The sequence below is a fragment of the Rhamphochromis sp. 'chilingali' genome (genome assembly GCF_963969265.1).
Source record: "Rhamphochromis sp. 'chilingali' genome assembly, chromosome: 5".
Lineage (NCBI taxonomy): Eukaryota > Metazoa > Chordata > Actinopteri > Cichliformes > Cichlidae > Rhamphochromis > Rhamphochromis sp. 'chilingali'.
The window spans coordinates 13,518,629-13,541,905 of record NC_137932.1 but is presented as its reverse complement, the minus strand read 5'-3'; the positions used below and the strand labels follow the sequence as shown (position 1 = coordinate 13,541,905).

The window sequence follows — 23,277 nt, the reverse complement described above, 5'->3', positions numbered from 1 at the left end:
AAGTCCAGAACAGTAAGCACAGGAGGTGAGCTAAGTTTCAATAAATTCTGGCACTGATGTTCACTGCTTTAATAAAAAAGAGAAGAAAGGGAAGTTATTACAATTATTATTTTATCAGTCATCTCCCCAATAGGGTCTGAGGTTTTTACTAAAAAAAGTTGTGTCAGTATTTGGGTGGAAATATATTAGTTATGAAACATCAATTTTCTCTTTATTTCAAAACGAGCTTTGTTATGAGTTTAAAGTTACTAGCAAAAAGCAGTTGACCTAACTTACAGTACGAAATACTAGGACTGAAAACAATATTTCAGCTCCTTGTCAGAGATGAGAAGATCTGTGCATTTTAATTCACACTGTGTTATGAATCTTTCCTGTAACAAAAGGTTGTAGAACCGCTAAAAAGAAGCTGTGGCTTATAGAGTTAGAAAATGCACTGTGACCAGTAAGATGTGTATCAACAAAACAGGGATTCTGCAGGGGGTGTGATGCTAACACAAGGGAGACACAAACATATCCTGACACATGGGTCAAAACCTAACACTAACTCATACACACACAATGAAGAACATCCTTTGAGCACACTGAGCTGTTGACCTTTAAGAACAGCAGAGACAGAAAAGCAAGAAGAGAAAAGAAACTGATCATTTCTCATACATTATGCTAATGAGTTAGCTTTGTAGGTAGGTGAGTCAAAAGAGTTATTTTGACTGGTTTCCTGTCTTTATACCACACTAGCATTCTCACCGCTCTGTAAGCATATTTAAAGAGCAGATGTGAGAAGGATTTCAACTATTGCTTAAATGTAAGTAAGCATATGCTAATGAGTTTATCTGAATTCATTAAAGTGAGTAATAATGTTTTTTTTCTTATTCTTAATTTTACAGCCTTGACAAATTTTAAGTAACATTTTATGATTTAGACATTTTAATGTAGACGTTTGTTAAATGTTCTTGTAGCGTTAGCTACCAGCAGTATGAGAAGCCAAAGTTTAGATTTAAAAGGATTCTTAGGCAGTAGAAGACCACCCACGAGCTCACCAGCCCTGACCTTTATAGGGCAACTGTCATATTAACAGTGCCAGAGCAGAAATCTTGTGATCAAAACACAGAACGTGGCCGTCTATAAGAATTTTAAAGAGGCTCTGTCATTTTTTAATGCATTTTTATGTTTCTCTCAATGTATTTTTTTACTGTTGTATCTACATAATAGAACATTATTCCATTCATTTATCAACACATCCTAGTGCTTTTCTGTCTCCACCGCTTTACCAAATTGATCACCGGCTTCTTTACAGTCAATCAACTTCTTGACACTTCTGAATTGGTACTTCACTCTATTTTAACCCTCTCAGGCTCAAATTAAACTTTTTGTTGCTAATGCACAACCAAGTCCTGCAGTGGTACTTCTGAGTAAAAAAACTCATAAAATATGTATGTGGGGTAATCAGGTTGTTAGTTTTTAACTGTTGCAAATCGGCAACGCCTGCCTTGAGAGGGTTAATGTGTCAAGGACTATGACAACGGAGACCTGATGAGTGTTTCCCTCTATTAGCCCAGCTACGAAAATCTTGGATTATATAAAGGAGCATCCCACAGTCTGTCTGGTTTGGGGAAGGCTATAACTAGACCTACGGAGCCCTGAATCCAGTGCATCCACTGTGGCCTTGCCAAACACAACTTGGAGGTCTGGCTTGGCCTTAGCTGACGGACGTCTTTATGTGCGTCAATTAAAAACAAACACAGTAGGAGAGCGGAGCATCCAGCTTTTCAGTGCGGGCCTAAGGGTGGAAAATCCCCATCAGACAGGGTTAGACAGAGAAAAACCAGTGAAAAAGGGAAAGACATGCAACAAAAAGGGAAGGGTACTTTGAGCTGATGTACAAGATGTCCATTTGATACATTTTCACTTTCCCAGTTTTGCTGCCATAGAGGGTGAAGAAGAACAGAGTGGGGATTATCTCGGCTAATCCACACAGCTCTGTTACTGTTATAAGAGCCAAGATCCAAACACTGGCCAGATTAAGAAAACAGCCATTTTAGCCACAGCATATACCTGAATGACAGCTCAAAATGTGCATTTCTTTTCTGCACAGAGTGCTCAGTGTACTGATATTTTTATCTGAAGAACATTCTCACTTTTTAATGAAAACAAGCGTGAAAAGAGTAGAATAATGCATTACCACAATATATCAGCCACTGAGCATGCTCAATACGATTCAGTGACAGAAGTCAGAGGTTCCCACACATTTTTAGCGATGCTATTATATCACACTTGGATCACATGCAACCACATGGGCCAGTTTGTACCAACATAAATGACTAGGTGTATGGCAGCCAATCATAATCCCTCCAATAGCACACACGCGCACACACACACACACACCTCAAGAGTAGCAGAACCTAATCGGGCACTGGTGTCATGTTGCAGACAGGAAACAGATGGGCTGCTGGGAAAAGAGGAGAAAAAAAGCATGCCAAAGAAGGCCAGAAAGAGAATGCCTCCCTCCCTCTTTTTCTCTCACCATCCCTCCTTCCATCATCCCTTCATCCTCAGCTGGAAGGGAAAGGAAGAGTGAGGCCATGGTGGTGTTTGGAGCGTAGATCAGCGGGTTCTGGCTCAAGATCAGAGTGCTGGAGTTCTGTGGCAGATTTTTAAATAACAGCGCAGCATGGTTCTACTGTACTGGGCTAGGCTGAGCCTCAGAGCCTGTAGGCTATTTAAGAAAGACTTTGGGATACGTCCCAAATAGTGAAAATATATTTTAAGCCTACAAGCAATAATATTGCTGTCAAGTGTTGAATCTAAAATCAACCCCATTATCCTTTATTTATTCATATGAAAGTGTGATTGAGATTAAAATCTATTCTTGAAGAGGCACCAGAAGTTAAATAAATGGTAAAGAAAATGAATTTGAAATGGCAATCAAAGGTGTAAGTTAATACTACATCTCACAGAGCACTGGATGAAGGTATCAACACCACTCTCACCTTTAGATGGTCATCACTTACCTGAAACAAGGAACCCTAGGTTAGGCGAAAGACTGGATTTCACCAGTCTGGCTTATTTGGTACAGTCAAAAACACCACTGAGGCTCAGTAATTAACTTTAATTTCTTTTTCTTTTCTTTTTACAAACAACAGAAATGCACCTTTTTCTTCCCAAGGACGAACCAACTGTAACCAGTATTGTAGCTCCATGTTTTTAAATTGCTGGTGTAATTATGCCTATTTTAGGAGTGGGCAGGAGAGGCTGTAAAAACTATACTTTCTTTTCTTGAAATAATACTGAAAGCTAGTGCAACAGAAATGCTGCCACAGATCTGGACACAAGCAACAATGGCTACCATGTGGATTTATTAACACTATACTCAGCCCAGCTTTGTGTTGCTGATGCATTCATTCTGATTAAAGTTATCAGTATTATGTTAATAGACAAAAATGATGACGACACAAACTACAAAAATACAAAGCAAAAACCTGAACTACCCTGTGATTCAGACGTATTTATTATACTGCTCTGTAAACAGTAGACAGAAAAGAAGTTGGACGTCTGGAGAATAACGACACCTGAATTCCTTGAGACGTATTCTGTTAAGATTATTTCCTTCAGCATATCCTTATACTGTGTGTGACAGCAGCTGATAAGAGATAACCTTTGACCCTGAAAACAACAATTAAAGGTCAATATTGTTTACAGCAGAGCCACCCTCCACACAGGACAAGTGATAAGTGGACTGACCCCGGCTGTTTGAGGCATCGCATTTCTACTTGAGCTCTGTGTCCTGCAGATTGTTTCAGATAATTATCACAGCAATTCTCTCATGCCAGAACTAGGACAGCTCATATGATGTCCGTGCTATTTGAAAAGATTTTTCAATGCAATCTCTGAGCAGATTTGTGGCATAAATAGTGTCCTGATGTCAGGTTGAGAACATCATGCTAAACTCAAAGGTTATAGACTTCAATGCAAGGCCAGAAAAAATGTTTGCTTTTTAATACGTACTAATGCAATATGATTGTATAAACAGTCCTCACACGGGATGACCGAATTTAAAAAAAATTATAAAATGCACTATAACTCCAACATTATTATATTTTTTGTTACTTGTTAAATATTTCCAACAAATCTTACAGTTCATCCAGAAATACCATAAAAAAATTAGCCCCAAAGTTCAGGCGTTATCTTAAATTACAAGCACACATTTATGTAGCAGCAGATGTTCTCCAGTCTAAGAAAACCTAAAACACATCTGTAGATAGTCATTCAATGCTTCATTTGAAAACCCTGGGCTGTAAAATCTCAAGACATCATTAAGCATGTCTGCTAATTTCTAAAACCTGAACTACAACAGCGATAAAACTACCAAGGCAACACAATCCACAACACATGTTTACTGTATATTGAAACCTATCACATGTGTCCTGAGTTAAAACACATGTTTAGATAAAACAAACTTCATCTTAAATTCTCTTCACTGAGATGCTGGGTCTTCATTAAATCTGTTCCCTGTAATCCTGCTGCATATTTTAACCTTGATTGGAGGTCTCAGTAGATTTCTGAGGAGCGTTTGGGCTTTTTGAAAGTCTGCTGACATCTAATAAGGACTTAACCAGGCACAAAACATAAAAGAACATATAAGAAAACAAAATAAAAGTTAAAACATATAAGAGTTAGATCATAAGAAGTACTGTAACTTTGCAAAACCTTACAGAGCACACACCACACGCTCAAACTACATTTTTGATTAACTGTTTAAAAAGCATTTGTGATAGTGCCTTTTATTTGGCCCATCTTCAAGCAGTTATTTTTTTCTTTTCTTTTTACTTCTCTTCTTCTTCTTCTTCTTTTTTTTTTTTACAGTGTTACCACTAAACTTTCTAAAATACATTTCCCTGCATCGCTTTGCTCATGCAGCACATGCTTCTGGGCTCAAAGTGATCCTCAAGTCTCAGAACAAATTGAGTTTAATGGGGATGAGGCGGGGTGAGGTGGGGTGAGGCAGGGTGAGCTGGGGATGGGGGGGGTAGACGAAGAAAGAGCTATCATTGGCAGATATTGGCTGACCCACGTCTTGTATACACGTAAAACACTGACATGAGTAGACAAAGCTAACAGTACAATGCTCTTCATTTCTCCAGTCTACTATGAACGTGGCCAACATATTTAGGGACACATTCTCGCTGTGAAGTGCAGTGTCCTTGATCTTTACCAGATTCCCCTCTAGAGTATATTAATTTGGGTAAGCGTGACCTGCTAAAGGTCAACTAAAAGGCAAAAAGCTCTGCTGAATTAATTCTTTCAAGAGGTTCTCTGCCATGACATTGTTAAGAGTTACTTTAGTTAGATCAGCAAGTGTGACACTTTCTACACCAATTAGTATGAACGGGTAAACTTAAATATCTAAATGAACTAACAAAAGAGTGTTTAAACAATATAAAAGTGAATGGGAATAGAATAAATGCTCATCTTACTTTGTTTCTCTTGCACCGTGACCAGTGCATCACTCTCATTGCTGCATGTTCACACGGCAATAGACTACAAGTGCATGTGTCTTGGTGTGTTTCAGATCTTCAAGTGTTAACTTCTGTGCGCCCAAGTGCACCGGGCTAGGGCGCTTTTTTTCCTTTTCTCACCTTGTTGACCTTTTAATTCTGCCACGATCCCGAGGACTTACCCTCACAATCTCAGTGGGAAATAAATTACTCTCAAAAGCTATGAGCTCCTCAAATCCCTTTATCCTGGACCAGTCCAGGCAATAACCTGGACATCAGAGGAGTGATAAAACACTATTCCCCCAGGAGAAGACTAAAGAAGTCTGCTACAACTGCCACTGATTTCATAGTACAAAGAACTGGCCCGAGACAAAAGAAAAGATTCTTGTACCTTTTGGAAGCAGAACTATCAAACCTTTAACATGATTATTAGTTTGTAAAGTCAGCTTGTTATCAGTGAAACTGTAGTATATAAAATTTGAGAGTGGGGGTCCCCGGTATTTAGATTTGAAGTATGGGTTAAGTCATGGCAGATGCTCTGGACTCTGGAGATAATAAAAAATAGAAAATAAAAGTGAGAAGCAGCTTGAGCTAAGGCTACACAGTTAACGTGATGATGATATATAGACCAAGATGCTGGTGGGGAAGTATTGGGTGGGGATGTGGGGGGCAGAAGAACCCCAGCCTGGCCTGCAAGCAGCTGCACGTTGGTGCTGAAGAATGTCAGGAACTTTTTTTGTTTTGGGGTTGAGTGGGGCATCTGCTTTGGCAATCAGAGGACCTCCTCACCCCCCTTCAAATGTCTTTCACTTTTTTTTCAAGCCTCATCCTGGAAGGAAAGAGGGAAGGAAGGAAGGTCAGTAGGAAGGAAGGGGGGGAAAAAATGAAAACATCTCTCTAGGAGAGCTGAAGCCATTAGGAATGCATGCTGAGTTTCAAAAACAGAGAACAGGGAGAAAGGGATAAAAATCAAATCAAGTGTAAAAAAAAGAAGATGAGGTTGGAAAGGGCTTTGCTATTTTGTGAAAAGAAGGACCAGGCCAAAGCATAATACTGTGCCAGGTTCCATTCAGACTAGACAAAGTAAATATAACCACTTGATGAAAAAGAGACAAGGGGGGTGAACGGATGGTGGAAAGAGTGCTCCAGGCAGCTCAGTATGAAGCTGTATATATGAAACTATGAAGATGAAGAGAAGGCTTTATGTATGCACTGTTTTTACAACTGAGCCGCCAGCCTTATCTGATGGCTGGACACAGATTTAAAAAGATTATCACGGCATTGTCAAACGTGAAGTCACATCTGTGGGCGCAAAAGACACACAAAGAAAAGCAGAGGGAAAGAGACAGAGAAGCCCATTCATTTTCTTCTCCATTAATCATGTCTACTGTCATCTTGAGCTTTCCTTCTTTCTATGCAGGACTTCCAAAGTAATAATTTGGAATAATAAACAAAATCGGGTTAGCATTGAGCTAATCAAGTAGACCTGCTGCCGTTCCTGTGCCTTAGCCTCTGGCCTGCCCTCTCTTCTCGTAACCCAAACCACACACTAATTCATAAATTACAAACAAAGAGTCCCTTGTGGTTTGGGAGGGACCAGGACGGCACTGCAAACTGGCGCTACGGGGGAACAGCAACGCGTCAATTTGAGGGAAACTTGACTGGCAGGGAGAGGTGTGGACACAGCACACACTCACAGGCTAACACATTTAAAGTAGCTCAAACATGGAGGAATGAGCGCAAATTGCTGCATACACGTGGTCACAACAGACAGTAAAACACACACAAATACATATACACAAACACACAGAGACACACACACCGACAATTTGGAAGCCAGCTAAACAGTCTGGTCATTTTGGCATCCAGGAACTGACTGCACCATTGTGTGCTCTTAGCAGCTCGCTGGTTTTCTCAGGCCTGTTTCCGAAGGGTGACGTGTGCGTTCGGGTGTTGTGCACGCACTGCTGGGAGTTAAACCCACATTTGTGTTGAAAGCAGGCTTCTGTAAAAACACACGGGTTGAAGTGCAGGAAGACTTGCTTAAATTGTACCAGTGGTTTAAACATTAAACATGTTTTCTAGTTTATCATTAAAGAAATGTAAGAAAAATGTGACAAGACTGAAAATTCTGGTCCAGCTTTGCTTTCAGGTTCCTATTGTCACACGGTGTGTCTTTATTTTCCATGCTAAGGAAACTAATGAGAAGTTTGCCATCTGCTGTTTTGCCTTTTAGCCCCCTTTTTAAAAGTTTTGTTGGTTAATGTTCTTCAAGATGATTGAAAATGAAGGTAAAGGAGTATCTTTTGTGGCTAGCTCTTTCCGGCCATGCGGTAAACTATGATGTGAAATGGTTGCTGACTAAGTGTCATTAGATGACATAGGAGTGAGTGTTGGATTACAGTAGTTGGAGTCTTTATAATAGTGCTGGAGACTGCTGAGTCATTATCATACTTATCAAACCATTCAGTGACCCTGGTTCCCTATAGAGAAATTATTAGCAATTTCCATCAGGTTGGAAATATTTTATCACTGGATAAAATAGATCACTTAAAAAATCTTTTGCAGTGACCATAAGAGAGCCAACCAGCCCTCTCACTATACTGGTTCATGTTTTTCTATTAGTTAAACCGACTTACGGGAGAAATACACAAAAGATTACTGATAAAATGACTTATTTTCTACACGATCAGCAGAAAATTATGCTGTTAATAGGTTTACAAATGTTAAAGCTTGGTCCCTTTATCTTAATTTGATCTGAACACATCATCTAGTCATAACCTCAAGGCAAGCCCTGTTTGCTAGGCATTCCCCATTAGTCGATGAGCAATTGCTGGAGATCACTTTGCTTGCTAGTACATTAAGATGGCATAGTTTGTATGAAAGAAGCTGACTTGCCAGCAAACACTCACCAGCTACTTGCAACTGCTGGTGAAACTCTAAAATGTGAGACGCAACAGAAACAGAAATAGAACAGAAACGCAGAGGGTTTATTTTTAAAGTAAATGTTGTGTGAACACTTATTGGCTTCAGCTTTAAAGCTTGTGAGTAGATGGCAAGAGTTTACATACAAATTAGTGACTTCAGTGCAAACTATGTGTGACTGTGGCAATCTGCCACAGCAAAAGGAAGCTTTTGATGCAACATACTTTTCTTGACTGGTTTCACCCAACAATAGACCAAAATCTGCAGCAGCCACCCGGCAACCATTTGGGGATACATCATTTTCCTAGCAACCTGAGTTTGCCTGGTTGTTGCCAACCAGTCTCTAACCAAACTTATCAATTAATACATAAAAATGATCTTTCAAATGGAAAATAACTGTTAGCTACATGCATGAGAAAGAAAGTGATCTTATAGAGTTTTGGAGTTAAGGTGGCCTATGTTTGGGGAGTTCATGCCACTACCCACTCTGAGTCAGCAGTAACCTTTTGGCATGTGTAACAACAAGTCAGTACTTTCTTTACAGTATTATGCATCCTGTGCTTAATTACAGTGGAGTCTAACTGCTAACAGATCCTGTTCATTGACGAAAACACTGACCGTCCATAGAAACCCACACACAAAAGGAAAACCTGAAAACAGAGTTTCAGTCCCTCTATTAAAGGTACCAGTACAGACTGAGACACACGTATTTTATAACTAAGTGATCTTATGATGTTTATCTAAGCTTATGTCTACAAATCTAATCTAGCTAACTTGTTTCTTCACATTTCACAGCCATCTTAAGACAGACTGCTGTCTTAAGTTCCAAATGCTTGGCACTCAGTCTCACACTATTGTATCCCTTCATACATTCTCAAATCCTTAACTGCAAGAGCTAAAACAGCAATAACATTCCTCTGCAAAAGGCAAAAGCAAAATAAGCAGACACAAAAGGACATAAAACATTTGAAGTTCAGAATGTAAAACTTTAACACAGATGAGGATTTGGAAGCCACAGGGAGTCCAAGGGATATGCAACACATGATATGCTGTGGATGTGAAACATAACCACTATTTACTTTGGTTTAGAGTTCAGTACAGTACACTTTAAAACTCTTTAACTATTACAAATTGCATCTCAGATCACATGCTTGTTTCCAAGTCTGAGGCAAAAGTGACCAGAGTACAGCGAAGAGATTTAAAAGCGTGTTCAGACAGGAGACCAGGTGACACTTACACACACATCGCTGAACGGAAAATCCTTTGCGGGTCCAAGCGGCAGCTTTCTCTTTGAGCGTATGTCTCTGTCAAACACTCCCCCCCCCCTAATCCGCCTCCTCTCTGTCCCGGCAAAAGAACTAGAACTGGCTTTGCCGTAAAAACAAGCGCTCACGTGAATAGTCCGCTGTGGGTCTAAACAGAATGAGAGAGCATGGCCCAAAAAAGGCAAAGAAAGGAAGGAGGGAGGAAAAAAAATAGCCCCTTTAAGAAGGTATGCTTCTTTTGGGTGACTCCCCCTTTTTAAGCCAAATGGAGTATGAAGAGAGTTTCCTCGTCTTTTCTTCTTCTCATCCGGAAAGACTAAGGCTCTGCTAATGCCTGGGTTCTTTTTGGTTTAGCCTTCCTTCCTACACTCAGTGAGAAAGAAAGTTAAACCTGGCTTTAGACAACTGGAATGTGACAGCAGGAGAGAGCAAGAGAGAGAATGAGGTGGTGAGGGAGGGAGAGAGAGAGTGTGTGCCTCAGAGAGGGAAGGAGAGAAAGACAAGGGACATGTGTAGTGTCCACCTACACAGCCCACTGCTGTGTGAGCGAGCAGTCAGAGAAGAGGTACAAAGGGGAGGGAAGGAGCAGGCAGGAGAGGAGGAGGGCTGTCTGAGAACGAGAGAAAGTAAGAGAAGCAATGAAAAGTTCGAGTGAGGCTCCGGGGAATGAGCTGAAAATTTCATTCAACTTAGGCTGGAAAACTGGGAATGCGGTGTGCCAGAGATGGAACATGCGGCTCCAGGCTGCATGTAAACAGACATGCACGGCTGCAGGGCTGGGCAGTAAGATCATACGTTCCATTAGACAAGATAGATTTGTCAGCGGTTTGTCCATACTGATCATTTGTGTAACATGAAAGCATTTTTTCCCATTATTTTGGTTTCCTGACAGGAAGTTGTACCAACTAAGCAGCTTGTTGCTGAGATTTGGAAAGCAGATCACTGTGCTCATTCATAACCTCTCAGGAGAAACATTAGAAGATTCATGATCTTTAGAAAAAAGATCCTTTTGACAGAAACCAATATAATGAGTGTGTTTAAGAAAAACTTCTCTTTAAACTTAACTGATAATAATATCTCTAAATCCTTGGGTGCATCTTTGAACTCTAAGAACTGTGGGGCATGCATTTGCTTCTTAAGAAATCTAATGTCCTTCTTGAAGGACATTCAAAGCTCGTCATTGCATGTTGGCTTGTTTTTGTTCTGTTCTCTGTCAAGTCAAGATGACCCTACACTGCTTCAGTAACGTTGAGATGCAGGCTCTGGGGAGGCCAATCCATGACTGATAGCGATCCATTGTGTGTTTTTCTATTCAGGCTAACACTATGCCAAGTTTTTGGCTAAAAGCTCTTTGGGAATTACCGTGTTGACAAAAAATGAGGGGAAAAGCAACCAATGTCCAAGGGCAACTTTGAAAGACCTTGACAGCCTGGCTCTTTGGAAGGAAAATATAAAGAAATGATGGGTGACTGAGGACTTTTGGATGTAGTTTTACATAGTACTGGACAAAAACTTGACAAGATATGATAATCATATTCTCAAAATACTAGCAAACCAAAAAATATGAAAGTAAATATGCATTAACTAGAAAATACATTTGAATTTTAATTTGTTTCTTGTAAACATTTGAATTTACACTTTATTTCCAGCTTAAGATATCCTGGGAATTACTCTCTTTGAATCCCCCCACCCAAGACTGCCCCCTCCGTTTACAAATATTCTGCCTTCTCTCTCTTCTTCTCTGTCTTTGTCCACCACAGAAAGAAAACTGAAACCAGCCACAGACTGGAAAGCATTAGCCTGCTCCCCCCCCAACACATCTGATTCAACCCTCCTCACACAAATGAAAACAAGAAGTATGGATCTCACAGAAAAAGCAGAGAGTCGTTTTTGCCATGGGCACACAATGACACGAAAACAGTAGTGTGCACCATTTAACGAATGTGTGAAGCCGACAAAGTTGGCAGCAAATTCTCGTCCGGAGCTTTGCTTATTTTGCAGTTTCCAGCCCAACAAAGAAGCAGTTGCTCATTTGTGAACACCAAGCAAAAAGACCACAGGAAGGGGGCAGACGTTTGTGTTAGTGTGTACAGTTTTGTATATTTTATCTGAATTTGTCCTTACATCCATGCAAATGTGTGACTGTATGAATGTTAACTTCACTGCATGCTTCGATTTTCCTTCATTTGTAAAGGAGGTAAACAGCCCGCAGCTAAATGCAAAACATTCCTTCACTCTGGAAAGAGCTTCATATGTTTGGGGGCTGGAACAGTTACAGGGACATAAGTGGCAGCGGAGCGACAGACCCCAAAATGCTCATCAGAAAAACCCCTTATAACTAAATCGAATAGTCACGACTTTTATGTGACCAATTTGTATGAAACTGGTATAAAAATCTGGTTTAGGATAAACTTGTAATGTAAAAGTCTGAACAATGAAGCTAAATGGGCAAAACATCATATAGAGAAAAGGATTACCATTAATCATTACTAGAATCTAGTAATAAAACAGTCAATATACAGTCTTACATACCTCTGAGGTAATGCTTTGTTTCACATGAAGAATCTTTCTGAAGTAGTGACTATGTGTATGTTTCCCTCTGATTCTGGGCCTAATCAATGCCCTACAAACTACATCACAGAAACAATGCACAGTATTATCACCGTTTGGGTTTATCTTGTGTTTGGGTTAACAGATCATTACGCATATACAGACATGTGCAAACAGAGCTGTTGAATGCCTCAGAGGTTACAAAAGAGTTAACCTGACCCGGTGAGCGCTAACTGTAAGGTCTATCAAGTCACCTGTGCTATCTCTGTCTGTATCTTGCTTCTTCCCCGCCATGTTTACTAAGCAGTCTGTAGTGGGATCAAAGCGTCTGGCTGGCTCACAGTCCAGCTTCCGCTTTGCTACTTTTTTTTTCTCCTTCTGTTTTAATTTAAGGGGCTTTTTTGGTACCAGCCATAGTGAATAGCTTTGGATAGAAAACACTGCAGCACTGAGGGGAAAAACATAATGGCTGAGCTCTGACAATGCTCTTAATTTGCCTCGGTCATGGATGTTGGTCTCAGATACAAAGTTTTGCGTCATAAAGGATTCTTTTTCTTTTTACAGTTTTAAGCGACACAGTGAAAGAACAAAGGCGTTTTCGCTCTTTTTCACTTCTGACTGTAACTGGGCAAATTTGTGGGTTAGTGAAGTTTAGCTTTGCTTAAGTGCATTTCGCCTGGCAGACTGGGTGCTTTCTTAATATCTAGTTTAAGACACTTTATAAGTGCCACATCAGTTGCTGTAATGACTCCTGTTTATTCATGGTTTTCTTTAATAATCTTGCTTTTTAATTAAAAAAAAGGCTGTTTCTCTCTGTTTTAGTTTTTTCTTTTTATCTTGCATCGGATAAATTAAAGGCTCTAGAGTTTAAGTAGCAATTGACTTTTCCTTTAAACACATTCTGATTATGTGGCATGCAGCTTCGGTAATATGACATATTCTGGGCAGAAAAACAATGTTTACAGCTGAAGCTTGTGGCAGTTCAGTTGATTGCTTTTGAATACTTTGAATATAGCGTAAACCAAGCATTCCCAAAGTCAAAATTCATATTTCTTCTACGGATTGTATACAAAAGATGGTTGCTGCCAACACTTGAAACCTTGAATTAAGCATTGTGGTCATGTTCTTTTTTTAAACTGAATGTGTTTGTGCTTGACAGGCTCAAAAGGTACTTCTCAATCACAAGTCGGACTCGCCCTAAAGAATACACCCGCTTCATTGTTGATTTGACTTTAAATAAGACCGTCATTTACAGAGTGCACATTAGAAAGATTTAAAAATAGCAAAAAAAAACAAAACCATAGACCATACAAAGGTCTATGGGGTTTGTTTCCTCACAGACTCTTGTAGAGTTGGGTTTCAGGGTTTTGTTTTTTTTGAAGGCCCTTGTACTTTGGCTTCAGTTTTCAGACCTCCATGAGATGTCCATCTTTTAGAAGTTACAATTTTTTCACAAAGAGACACTCTGTAACCTCTTATGGTAATAAAAGGTAGATGTACATAACATGGGTCTAGTGCCTTAAACCTGCATTCTAGCCACTAGGGGTTCTAGAAAAGTCTATAGGACAACAGCACTTCTGGCTTGACCATTAAACACTTTAATGGCTCAGTCACTCATTTTGGTGAAATTTTGGTTATTCTAAGTTTCTGAAAGGTGGGTTATCCAGTGCATGCTCATTAGTTGACATTAGCCAATAAGCATGCAATGTCATAGTCAGAGCCACCTCTTGCTTGTCACATCTTATTTGAAATGGTGGCTCATGGTGGCGACTGCCAAAAACAGAGGCCTTGAGGCTTTGAAAAGCAACGAGGGTGGCAGAAATGTGGGAATATGACAAAGGAAAGAGGGAAAAGACACTGACAGTGCCAGACATACAGTGGGGCAAAAAAGTATTTAGTCAGCCACCGATTGTGCAAGTTCCCCCACCTAAAATGATGACAGAGGTCAGTAATTTGCACCAGAGGTACACTTCAACTGTGAGAGACAGAATGTGAAAAAAAAATCCATGAATTCACATGGTAGGATTTGTAAAGAATTTATTCGTAAATCAGGGTGGAAAATAAGTATTTGGTCACCTCAAACAAGGAAAATCTCTGGCTCTCACAGACCTGTAACGTCTTCTGTAAGAAGCTTTTCTGTCCCCCACTCGTTACCTGTATGAATGGCACCTGTTTGAACTCATCATCTGTATAAAAGACACCTGTCCACAGCCTCAAACAGTCAGACTCCAAACTCCGTCATGGCCAAGACCAAAGAGCTTTCGAAGGACACCAGGAAAAGTATTGTAGACCTGCACCAGACTGGGAAGAGTGAATCTACAATAGGCAAGCAGCTTGGTGTGAAAAAATCAACTGTGGGAGCAATCATCAGAAAATGGAAGACATACAAGACCACTGATAGTCTCCCTCGATCTGGGGCTCCACGCAAGATCTCATCCCGTGGGGTCAAAATGATCATGAGAACGGTGAGCAAAGATCCCAGAACCACACGGGGGGACCTGGTGAATGACCTGCAGAGAGCTGGGACCAAAGTAACAAAGGTCACCATCAGTAACACACTACAACGGCAGGGAATCAAATCCCGCAGTGCCAGACGTGTTCCGCTGCTGAAGCCAGTGCATGTCCAGGCCCGTCTGAAGTTTGCCAGAGAGCACATGGATGATACAGCAGAGGATTGGGAGAATGTCATGTGGTCAGATGAAACCAAAGTAGAACTTTTTGGTATAAACTCAACTCGTCGTGTTTGGAGGAAGAAGAATACTGAGTTGCATCCCAAGAACACCATACCTACTGTGAAGCATGGGGGTGGAAACATCATGCTATGGGGCTGTTTTTCTGCCAAGGGGACAGGACGACTGATCCGTGTTAAGGACAGAATGAATGGGGCCATGTATCGTGAGATTTTGAGCCAAAACCTCCTTCCATCAGTGAGAACTTTGAAGATGAAACGAGGCTGGGTCCTCCAACATGACAATGATCCAAAACACACCGCCCGGGCAACAAAGGAGTGGCTCCGTAAGAAGCATTTGAAAGTCCTGGAGTGGCCTAGCCAGTCTCCAGACCTCAACCCCATAGAAAATCTGTGGCGGGAGTTGAAAGTCCGTGTTGCTCGGCGACAGCCCCAAAACATCACTGCTCTCGAGAAGATCTGCATGGAGGAATGGGCCAAAATACCAGCTACTGTGTGTGCAAACCTGGTAAAGACCTATAGTAAACGTTTGACCTCTGTTATTGCCAACAAAGGTTATGTTACAAAGTATTGAGTTGTATTTTTGTTATTGACCAAATACTTATTTTCCACCCTGATTTACGAATAAATTCTTTACAAATCCTACCATGTGGATTCATGGATTTTTTTTTCACATTCTGTCTCTCACAGTTGAAGTGTACCTCTGGTGCAAATTACTGACCTCTGTCATCATTTTAGGTGGGGGAACTTGCACAATTGGTGGCTGACTAAATACTTTTTTGCCCCATTGTACCCAGTGAAAGTGCTTGATTGTTTTCTTTGAGTTGTTGAAACATCTGTGACTGGTGAGAGGGAACGAAACCAAAGGCAAAAGGGGGAAAGAAAAGTCATAGAAACTATGAGAACTTTAACAGAAAATGTAACACCTTTTCTTCATGTGTGCTCAGATGTGTGTGTCGATGTTTATTTATCACGGATTGGCCTCCCCAGAGAGCTGTGGGACCATCTTGACGGAAAACGGTACAAAAGGCAGCCAACATCCAAACAAGAGCTTTGAATGTCCTTCCAAAAGTCTGGAGTCCTGAAGACTACTTGAAGACATTAGAAGAAAGTCTGCCTAAGAGAGGTTGTTCTGTGTTGAAGAATAAAGATGGTCGTGCCAAACTGACTTTCAAGCTTGTCCGAAATGAAAAAAATTCTGGTTTTGCCCCACTTACCGTCTTTTCATGTATGTTTGCACTGCTAGTTTCCATTTCCTAGCAAAATATAAAGATATGAACAATGGCTCAAGACTTTTGCACAGTACTGTATACCTGGTAAATCACATACATCGTTCAATGCTTGTGCACTCTAGAGCGACAGCAGACACCAGATGCTGTGAGTCAGAAAGACATGGTGTAAGCCAGACATCAGCTGACTGAACATGTTGGCAAAACATGAAACCCGCAAGCTCTAGTGTCAGCAGACTACAAGAAACTCCTCACATGTTCTTCATCCTCTTCCAAAGAATACTTTTTACATTAGTCTGTGACTTCACAAGCTACTGTAGATTAGTGGTGTGTTGAAGGGACAAAAAAGGTCAGCAAAGATGATGTTATACTAGTCAAAACCAATGCCATATATGGCTATTGGCTAAACCCACAACAACTACTATTAAGGCAACACACCCACACCGGTCAGGCCAGGTCACGTGCTTTGTGTTTTCTCGCTGCAGTGTTCATGAGTGTGCCAATTGTGGCAGTTATCACGGGGTTTCTGCAGAGTCAGGCTTGTGTTACAAGGCTGGGGAGCATTTAGAGCTGCCTCTACGGCCTTTGTGCTCACTTCTCCGCTCACTAAACTCAGACGCAATACAGATCACATTTTCCAGGTTTACTGGTTGTATTACCCTCATAAAATACTCAATGTGTGGGGTTAGTTATAAGGTGTAAAATGGCATAATCGTGCAATAAGAGCCAGAGTCGTCTGACGTTACCTAGGAGGTATTTAAGGGTAAAGTTAGGTCGTGGATAAGTTGTTGATGCCATACTTGGTACATTTGCATTAGGCCAGCTGTAGCAGAGCACACCTCTGCTGGAAGTGCATTCAGGTGAATACATAGTCAAGGAATTCTTTGTTTCCTTAAGCCATGAATATACAGTGTGGACACACTATGGAACCTACTTAAGTGGAATAATAAAATATTTGTACAACTCCAGCTTACAGGAAATTTGCTTTCATTTTTGCATCCTGAAAGCTCCTTTGTTCAAACTAATAATGAAGTCACAAGCTGATGCTGAGTCATTCATAATAAAACCAAACAGGATGAAAGAAAATTAAATAACGGTGATGGTTATTTCCAGAAAATGTATAAATAAGTCCTTAAGAGCAAAACCTAGCAACTTGTGCCTTCATACTCAGACGAGCCAACAGTAAATATATTTATTTGAAGATAAATAATCTTTTGATCATCGCATTCACCATGATCATATTTTACAAATGACTTTTTCTTTTTTTAAGATGCCTTAAAAACACCTGAATTAAAAAACTAGCAAGACTGTTATTGATGCTAAAGATTAAGAATTTAGGTGAATACTCAGATACTAAGCAATATTAAAAATTTCTATCAGATTAGATAGTCATTTAAAACAGTATTGATAGCAACAGCGCCATATTCGCCATATGCCCCTTCCCTCACTAGCAGCTGAAATGACTGACATTCACAGCACTGAATAACAATTTATGAGGAATTGAAATATTACATTTCACAGTTATCATTAATCTTAATTTGGATAGTACACATGCTACCATTAGCCATTTAGCTATTAGCAATTTCTCAACAGCCACATTAGCTGCTGTTATCACTGTGGCCAATAATAAAATTACAGTGTTAATGTTGGAGCTAGGCAGCAAACATGATCAGTCCTGCTCGTCTGAAATGTTAATAGACATGATTAGTTTAACAAGATAATGCAATTATATTCATCTTAAAAGTTTTATGTTTGTTTTAAAGCCCCAGATAGAAAAGAAAAGCCTACAATAACTAAATAGAAATAGTGGTAGCTCATATTACCAGCTCCATTTGATCAACAATGGAAATGTAGTCCCAAGTGATTAGAGGCACAGCACGATCTCAGAGAGCCTTAAAACACTGATGTCTTTTTTGCACTTTCTAAGAGAGTCTTATATATACCTTACAATTATGTTACTTTATTTTGTAAGACAACTTAAAAACAAAAAAAATAAAAATACTTCTAAGTTTCACGTTTTTTCCCCCTTGTATTTTCCTGGGTAACTGTACTGAGTTTGAAATTCTAGTGTCTTGATAACCCTAGTATGCATGTCAGGTTACACATGCTGAATAAAGGTGAATACCATACTTTGGTATATTTTGGGACATATGACCACCAGTCATACAGCTCTAGGATACGCTCTAAGGGGGAATGATGGGGCCCAGCAGCAACTACTGGCTGCCCAGCTGGACTGCAGCTCTATGCATGAGAGCCTAAATAAACATCAACCTCAGTCTCTTTGCTGACAGGACATGAATGTGTGTGGGGCAGCCAGAGGAGTTTGTGGCTACCAGCGGTCGCATGTGTTCCTCAAGTATCTATGTCCATGTGTATTTGTACGTATGTGCGCGTGAGTGTTCGTGTCCACATAACCAACTTGGAGAATTCAAACCCTCAAGTTTCTGAATTACATCTTTATCTTCCTCTCTTTCCCCCAGTTACATCTAAATCAGCCCCCGCTGAGCTATGTCTGGCAGCCACGGCCTCCACTGCCCGTCCTTTGTCCGTTAAAAATACCATCGGTGCACTCCAGTGACCACACCTCCATATATCTCTGTATTTCCGCATCACACTAAAGTTCAAATACTACAAGAAAAAAGATTAAGAAACAAATGTTGAAAACATAATCACTGGTTTCTTTTATTCTGTGGCTGTTCATAAAGTTAGACTGCAAAATAATTGTACAAGTGAACTACAAAATCACTATGGAGTGTACATGTTTTTGGCACATGTAACTGGCGTGATAGACAGCACGGCGGCTTATTTTTGACTGTGAGGGGCACTATGAAACCACATATACTCGACTTTTATTACTCGACTTTTTATTCCACTGCTAAAGAGGAAACGATTTGTGTTTTTAGCACCATTTACATGTCTGTGCACCTTTGTATGAGCAACATTATGCAAAAAACTACCCATCGGAATTTCATAAAACTCGGTGAAGAGGTGGGGCATGAGCAAACAAAGACTTCTGAAATGACTTATTGTCTTTTAAAATCGCATGATAGGACACCAGGCTTGGTGCAGGATCCACGCTGAGTGAAGTATTTACAAAGTCTACATTAGAAAACAAATAGAAAATAATGTTTATCTGAGCATCTACATTTTGACCAGCTCTAAGAAAATGACACTAAGCCATGAACTGAGATAAACTTAGCTCATTAGCTCTACTTCATTGCTTCACTTCCATGTTTGGTCCAAAGGCCAGAGAAGTGGTGGAAGTTCTTTATATCAAGAACACATAAACTATATTAATGCACTCATTATACTTTCATTAGGATTTTTGAGGGATCCTATGTCCATTATGTGGTTTCAACCTCAGGGTTAGAACAGGGCATTTTCACAGAGCTCCCAGTGCAGGAAGACCAGACCAGCTAAATGCCATAATCGATCAATTTCCTACTCAGCAATTAGACCTGGTCCTCAAGCTTTCCATAACCTTTTATCCCCCTAAAGCCTGAGCTACATGGTTCAAAAGAGGCTGTGTGGCCTGATCAGCATGACCCATTATAACACACCTTTGAGATCTGAAGCTTTAATAACTCTCAGGCAAGGAGAATAACTGTGCACTGGGTAGGAACTGGGAGACCCTTGACACTTGAAAGAGAAAGATTCATCCAGATACGATCGGATTAGCATGGGGGATCCATAAATCATGTTTTTGCAATAATTCAAAGACAACACCGTGTTTGATGGTATAAAGACATGCACATACAGAAACAGGATGCCTTCAGGCTGTCTGGAAAAAGAGAGTTATTGGCAAGATGGAAGAATTATGTTGCAGAGCTACAGGACAGGCATATTGAGCTCTTCTAACTATACATTGCCAAAATATTTCCACCTACTCTGTATTAAATATACATATAGATAACTGTTGAGTGAGGCAGTTTTTCATTCCAACATCAAACATCTTGACAAAGTAACTAATGAGTCATAAAGGAAGATTGTTCAAAGCAGTCGCAGCGGAACTTTGCTTTCTGCAGAAAGCAGACTCATTCATCAATCTTCAGGAGGAGAGAGGCAAATACTTTCAAGCTTAGCCTATGAATAATTTGGAATACAGGAAGCATTCTTACACATATATTTTAAACATCATCTCCTTAAAATATTCAAATGTTAAATGAACTGCACTCAGTTGGACTCCTGGAGAGAAAATAAAGCTTAGGGATGATGTAAATGATGCTTGACGTAGTGGCTGTGCAGAGTGTGTATGTGTGATCTACTGGTAGACTGATGGCAGGTTCCAGGCCATTTGCTGCTGTTTAATTCCTAAAGAGTAGATCACCCCTGGGGTTGTATGATGAAGAAGCTGGAGCTTGGACCCTGATGGAATTATAAATCAGAGGCAAGCTGAGGGCGATAACGAAGGGTGGATGACTGTGTGTGTCTGTGTGCGAGGGAGAGAGAGAGTAGACACGAGTACAGAGGTGTCATGACTTTTCTTTTTTTTTCTTTTTTATCTGAATTTTGACTGAAACTGAGAATTCTGACTTTTTCCCCTCAGACGTCTAACAATCTATTTCTGACTAATCTGTAGCTCCTAGGGTAGTGGTTGTAAATGGTGCTTGACAGTGGCGTGTGTGTGTGTGTGTGTGTGTGTGTGTGTGTGTGTGTGTGTGTGTGTGTGTGTGTGTGTGTGTGTGTGTGTGTGTGTGAGAGAGAGAGAGAGAGAGAGATCTACTGATAGACTGATGGCAGGTTCCAGGTCATTTGCTGCTGTGTTATTCAGAAGGCATTCCAGAGGGCACCCCTGGGGTTGTATAGAAATTCTGACTTTTTGTTTCTAAAAACTGTGAAAAAATCCGCATTTTCCAAAAAATGTCATAATTCTGGGATTTCTTTTTAAAGTCATGACCAAAAACATCTATTCCGTGGCCCTAATCCTTGTCTTACTTTTAGAATGGTTCAAAAGCATGAAAATAGCAGTTTATAGTCCATTAAAGGTTCTCAACACAGGGCATAGAGAATCACAAACCTGAATACTCAAAGTTAAACATCTAACACATTGTAGATTTTAAAACATAAGTGCAAAAAGTAAATTCTGAACTATAATAAACCTAAGATCAATAAAATATTTGCTAATAACAGGTATTTATTTGAAAAGGCATTAAAGGTGCGATTTCTTTCCGGTGATCATGTGCTCTCAGTCAGTTTGTAAGTCAGTGCCAGTTGGAACAAAGCACACCACCACACTCACACATGCACATAAATACCACCAATCATGAGCGGACAGACAGCCTTCATCCCCTACTCTGACAAAAATGGGGTCAGTTCTGCACACATTCAACCACCAACGAAAAAAGGATCCCCCAAAATTATCACTCTGAGAGAGCCTGAAGAAACCAGTGACTTCATGTCTACTGCAGTTATACTGATTTACTCACGTTCAACCCTCTCAACTCCCACCGCAGCCCAGAAGACCTCCCTCTCCCGCTTCCCCATCCCCCTCTGTGTGTGTTAGCATCTTACATCCGTCCTCTATCTCATTTGTCTCTGAGGCCCTACAGACACTCACACATTTACCAGCCAAACTCAGCACCAGAGCTGTAAGGATAATACACTGTGCTATCAGTGACAGATAAGAGAGGTCAGACACAGATTCATTCCAAACGATTCCATAAACACAGTTGAACAGTCTCCGTATTCTTGTCTGCAATGACTAGCTCACAGTTGACGGTTCTTGGAGATTCAGCATGGAGGATCTCCAAAACCAGACTATAAACAAGCTGTAAACTCTCATGACAACATCAAGATACAGATTATCCCCTGAAGCAAGAAATGACAAGAACTGTATAGCAGAAAGGCAGCAGAAAATTACTTACACCACACACAAAAAAATCTCAAAATCTATAAAATAAATTCAGAATTCAGATTGAAATGCCAAGGCAAACAACAGAACGAATGTTACTTTGGGTGTTTGGGCAAATGGATTTTATGGATTTAAGAGATTCCCGGGCATGGTGCTGATTGATCCGTTCCTGTCTGTGTATGTATACTTTTGTGCATGTCTAAAGCATGTGGTTAATTAATTACAGTCTTGACATGTCCAGATTAGCTCTTGGGAGGGGAACTGATAAAGGAAGAAGATCATTAATCTCATCCTTCCGCACAGACATAAGGTCTAAACACAATATCCAGTGCTTAATGTAGTTTTCTTCACTAAAGATCTGAGGTGGAAAATACATGTAGAAGCATTTAAATCCTCGAATAGTTTCCTCATTTCAGTAAAAAACTATTTCCGAAATTATTTTATTGTTTCAGTTTCCTTTCAAAGTAAAAATTATAAGCCTAACAAATTATCCCCCTGTTACCCATATTTATTCACCATAACCACGATCATCGCAGATGATAATCATATTTCTGCAACTACAGCAGAACCCCTTTTAGTGTCCCTCATCCTGAAACTGGGGTCCAACATGATGGGCAGGAGTGCAGCTGATAAATTAGCAAACATCACCCCCTGGTGGCAGGCAAAAACTAAACCATGAGTATTGGTTTCTTGGGGACTCACCACAGGTGTAGATGACGCTGAGGTACTTCCTGGTGCCAGCGTAACACGGATCTCCAAACTCTCTCGTGGAAGCTCGGATGAGACAGGTTTTCTTTCCCTGGCAGCGGTTGGTCAAAACCTGCAGAGCCACGGACGACTGGCACTCTGGAATAAAAACAGAGATGGGGAAACATATGTAATACTCTGTTGTAAAACCCACATCTCAGTAATGTCTATTCCACTGGATCATCAACTATAGTCTACAGAAAAATTCCACTAGCATTGTAAAATGTGGATTTCTGTTAAAAATACAGGCAAACGCATTTTTAAAAAAATGAAGATTTCTGTTAACATATTTTCTATATAAATGGACTGAAAGTCCAAACTACTTCCCCAATAACTATTATCAGTTTACATTTCTTATGCTCTGTGTTCTTAGATGGCGTGACACTTACAAAGACACACATACACACACATCTCAGATCCCATGATGGAGTTTGTGTCCACATCAGACCCACATAGAGAACCTTCCGCAGGCCTTACATTGTCTAAAGGATATCTGATCCAATACATGTGGGTGTGTGAGTGTTTGTGT

General features: G+C 40.3%; 1 protein-coding gene across 1 annotated transcript in view; it reads right to left on the bottom strand.

Annotated features, from left to right (window-relative positions):
• The window catches only part of eva1aa (eva-1 homolog A, regulator of programmed cell death a), a 76,307-nt gene that overhangs the window by 18,492 nt on the left and 34,538 nt on the right, over positions 1 to 23,277 (bottom strand). The window contains exon 5 of the mRNA XM_080882511.1: positions 22,704 to 22,847. Coding sequence (XP_080738637.1) covers positions 22,704 to 22,847 — 144 coding nt within the window. The remainder of the gene's footprint in view (positions 1 to 22,703; positions 22,848 to 23,277) is intronic.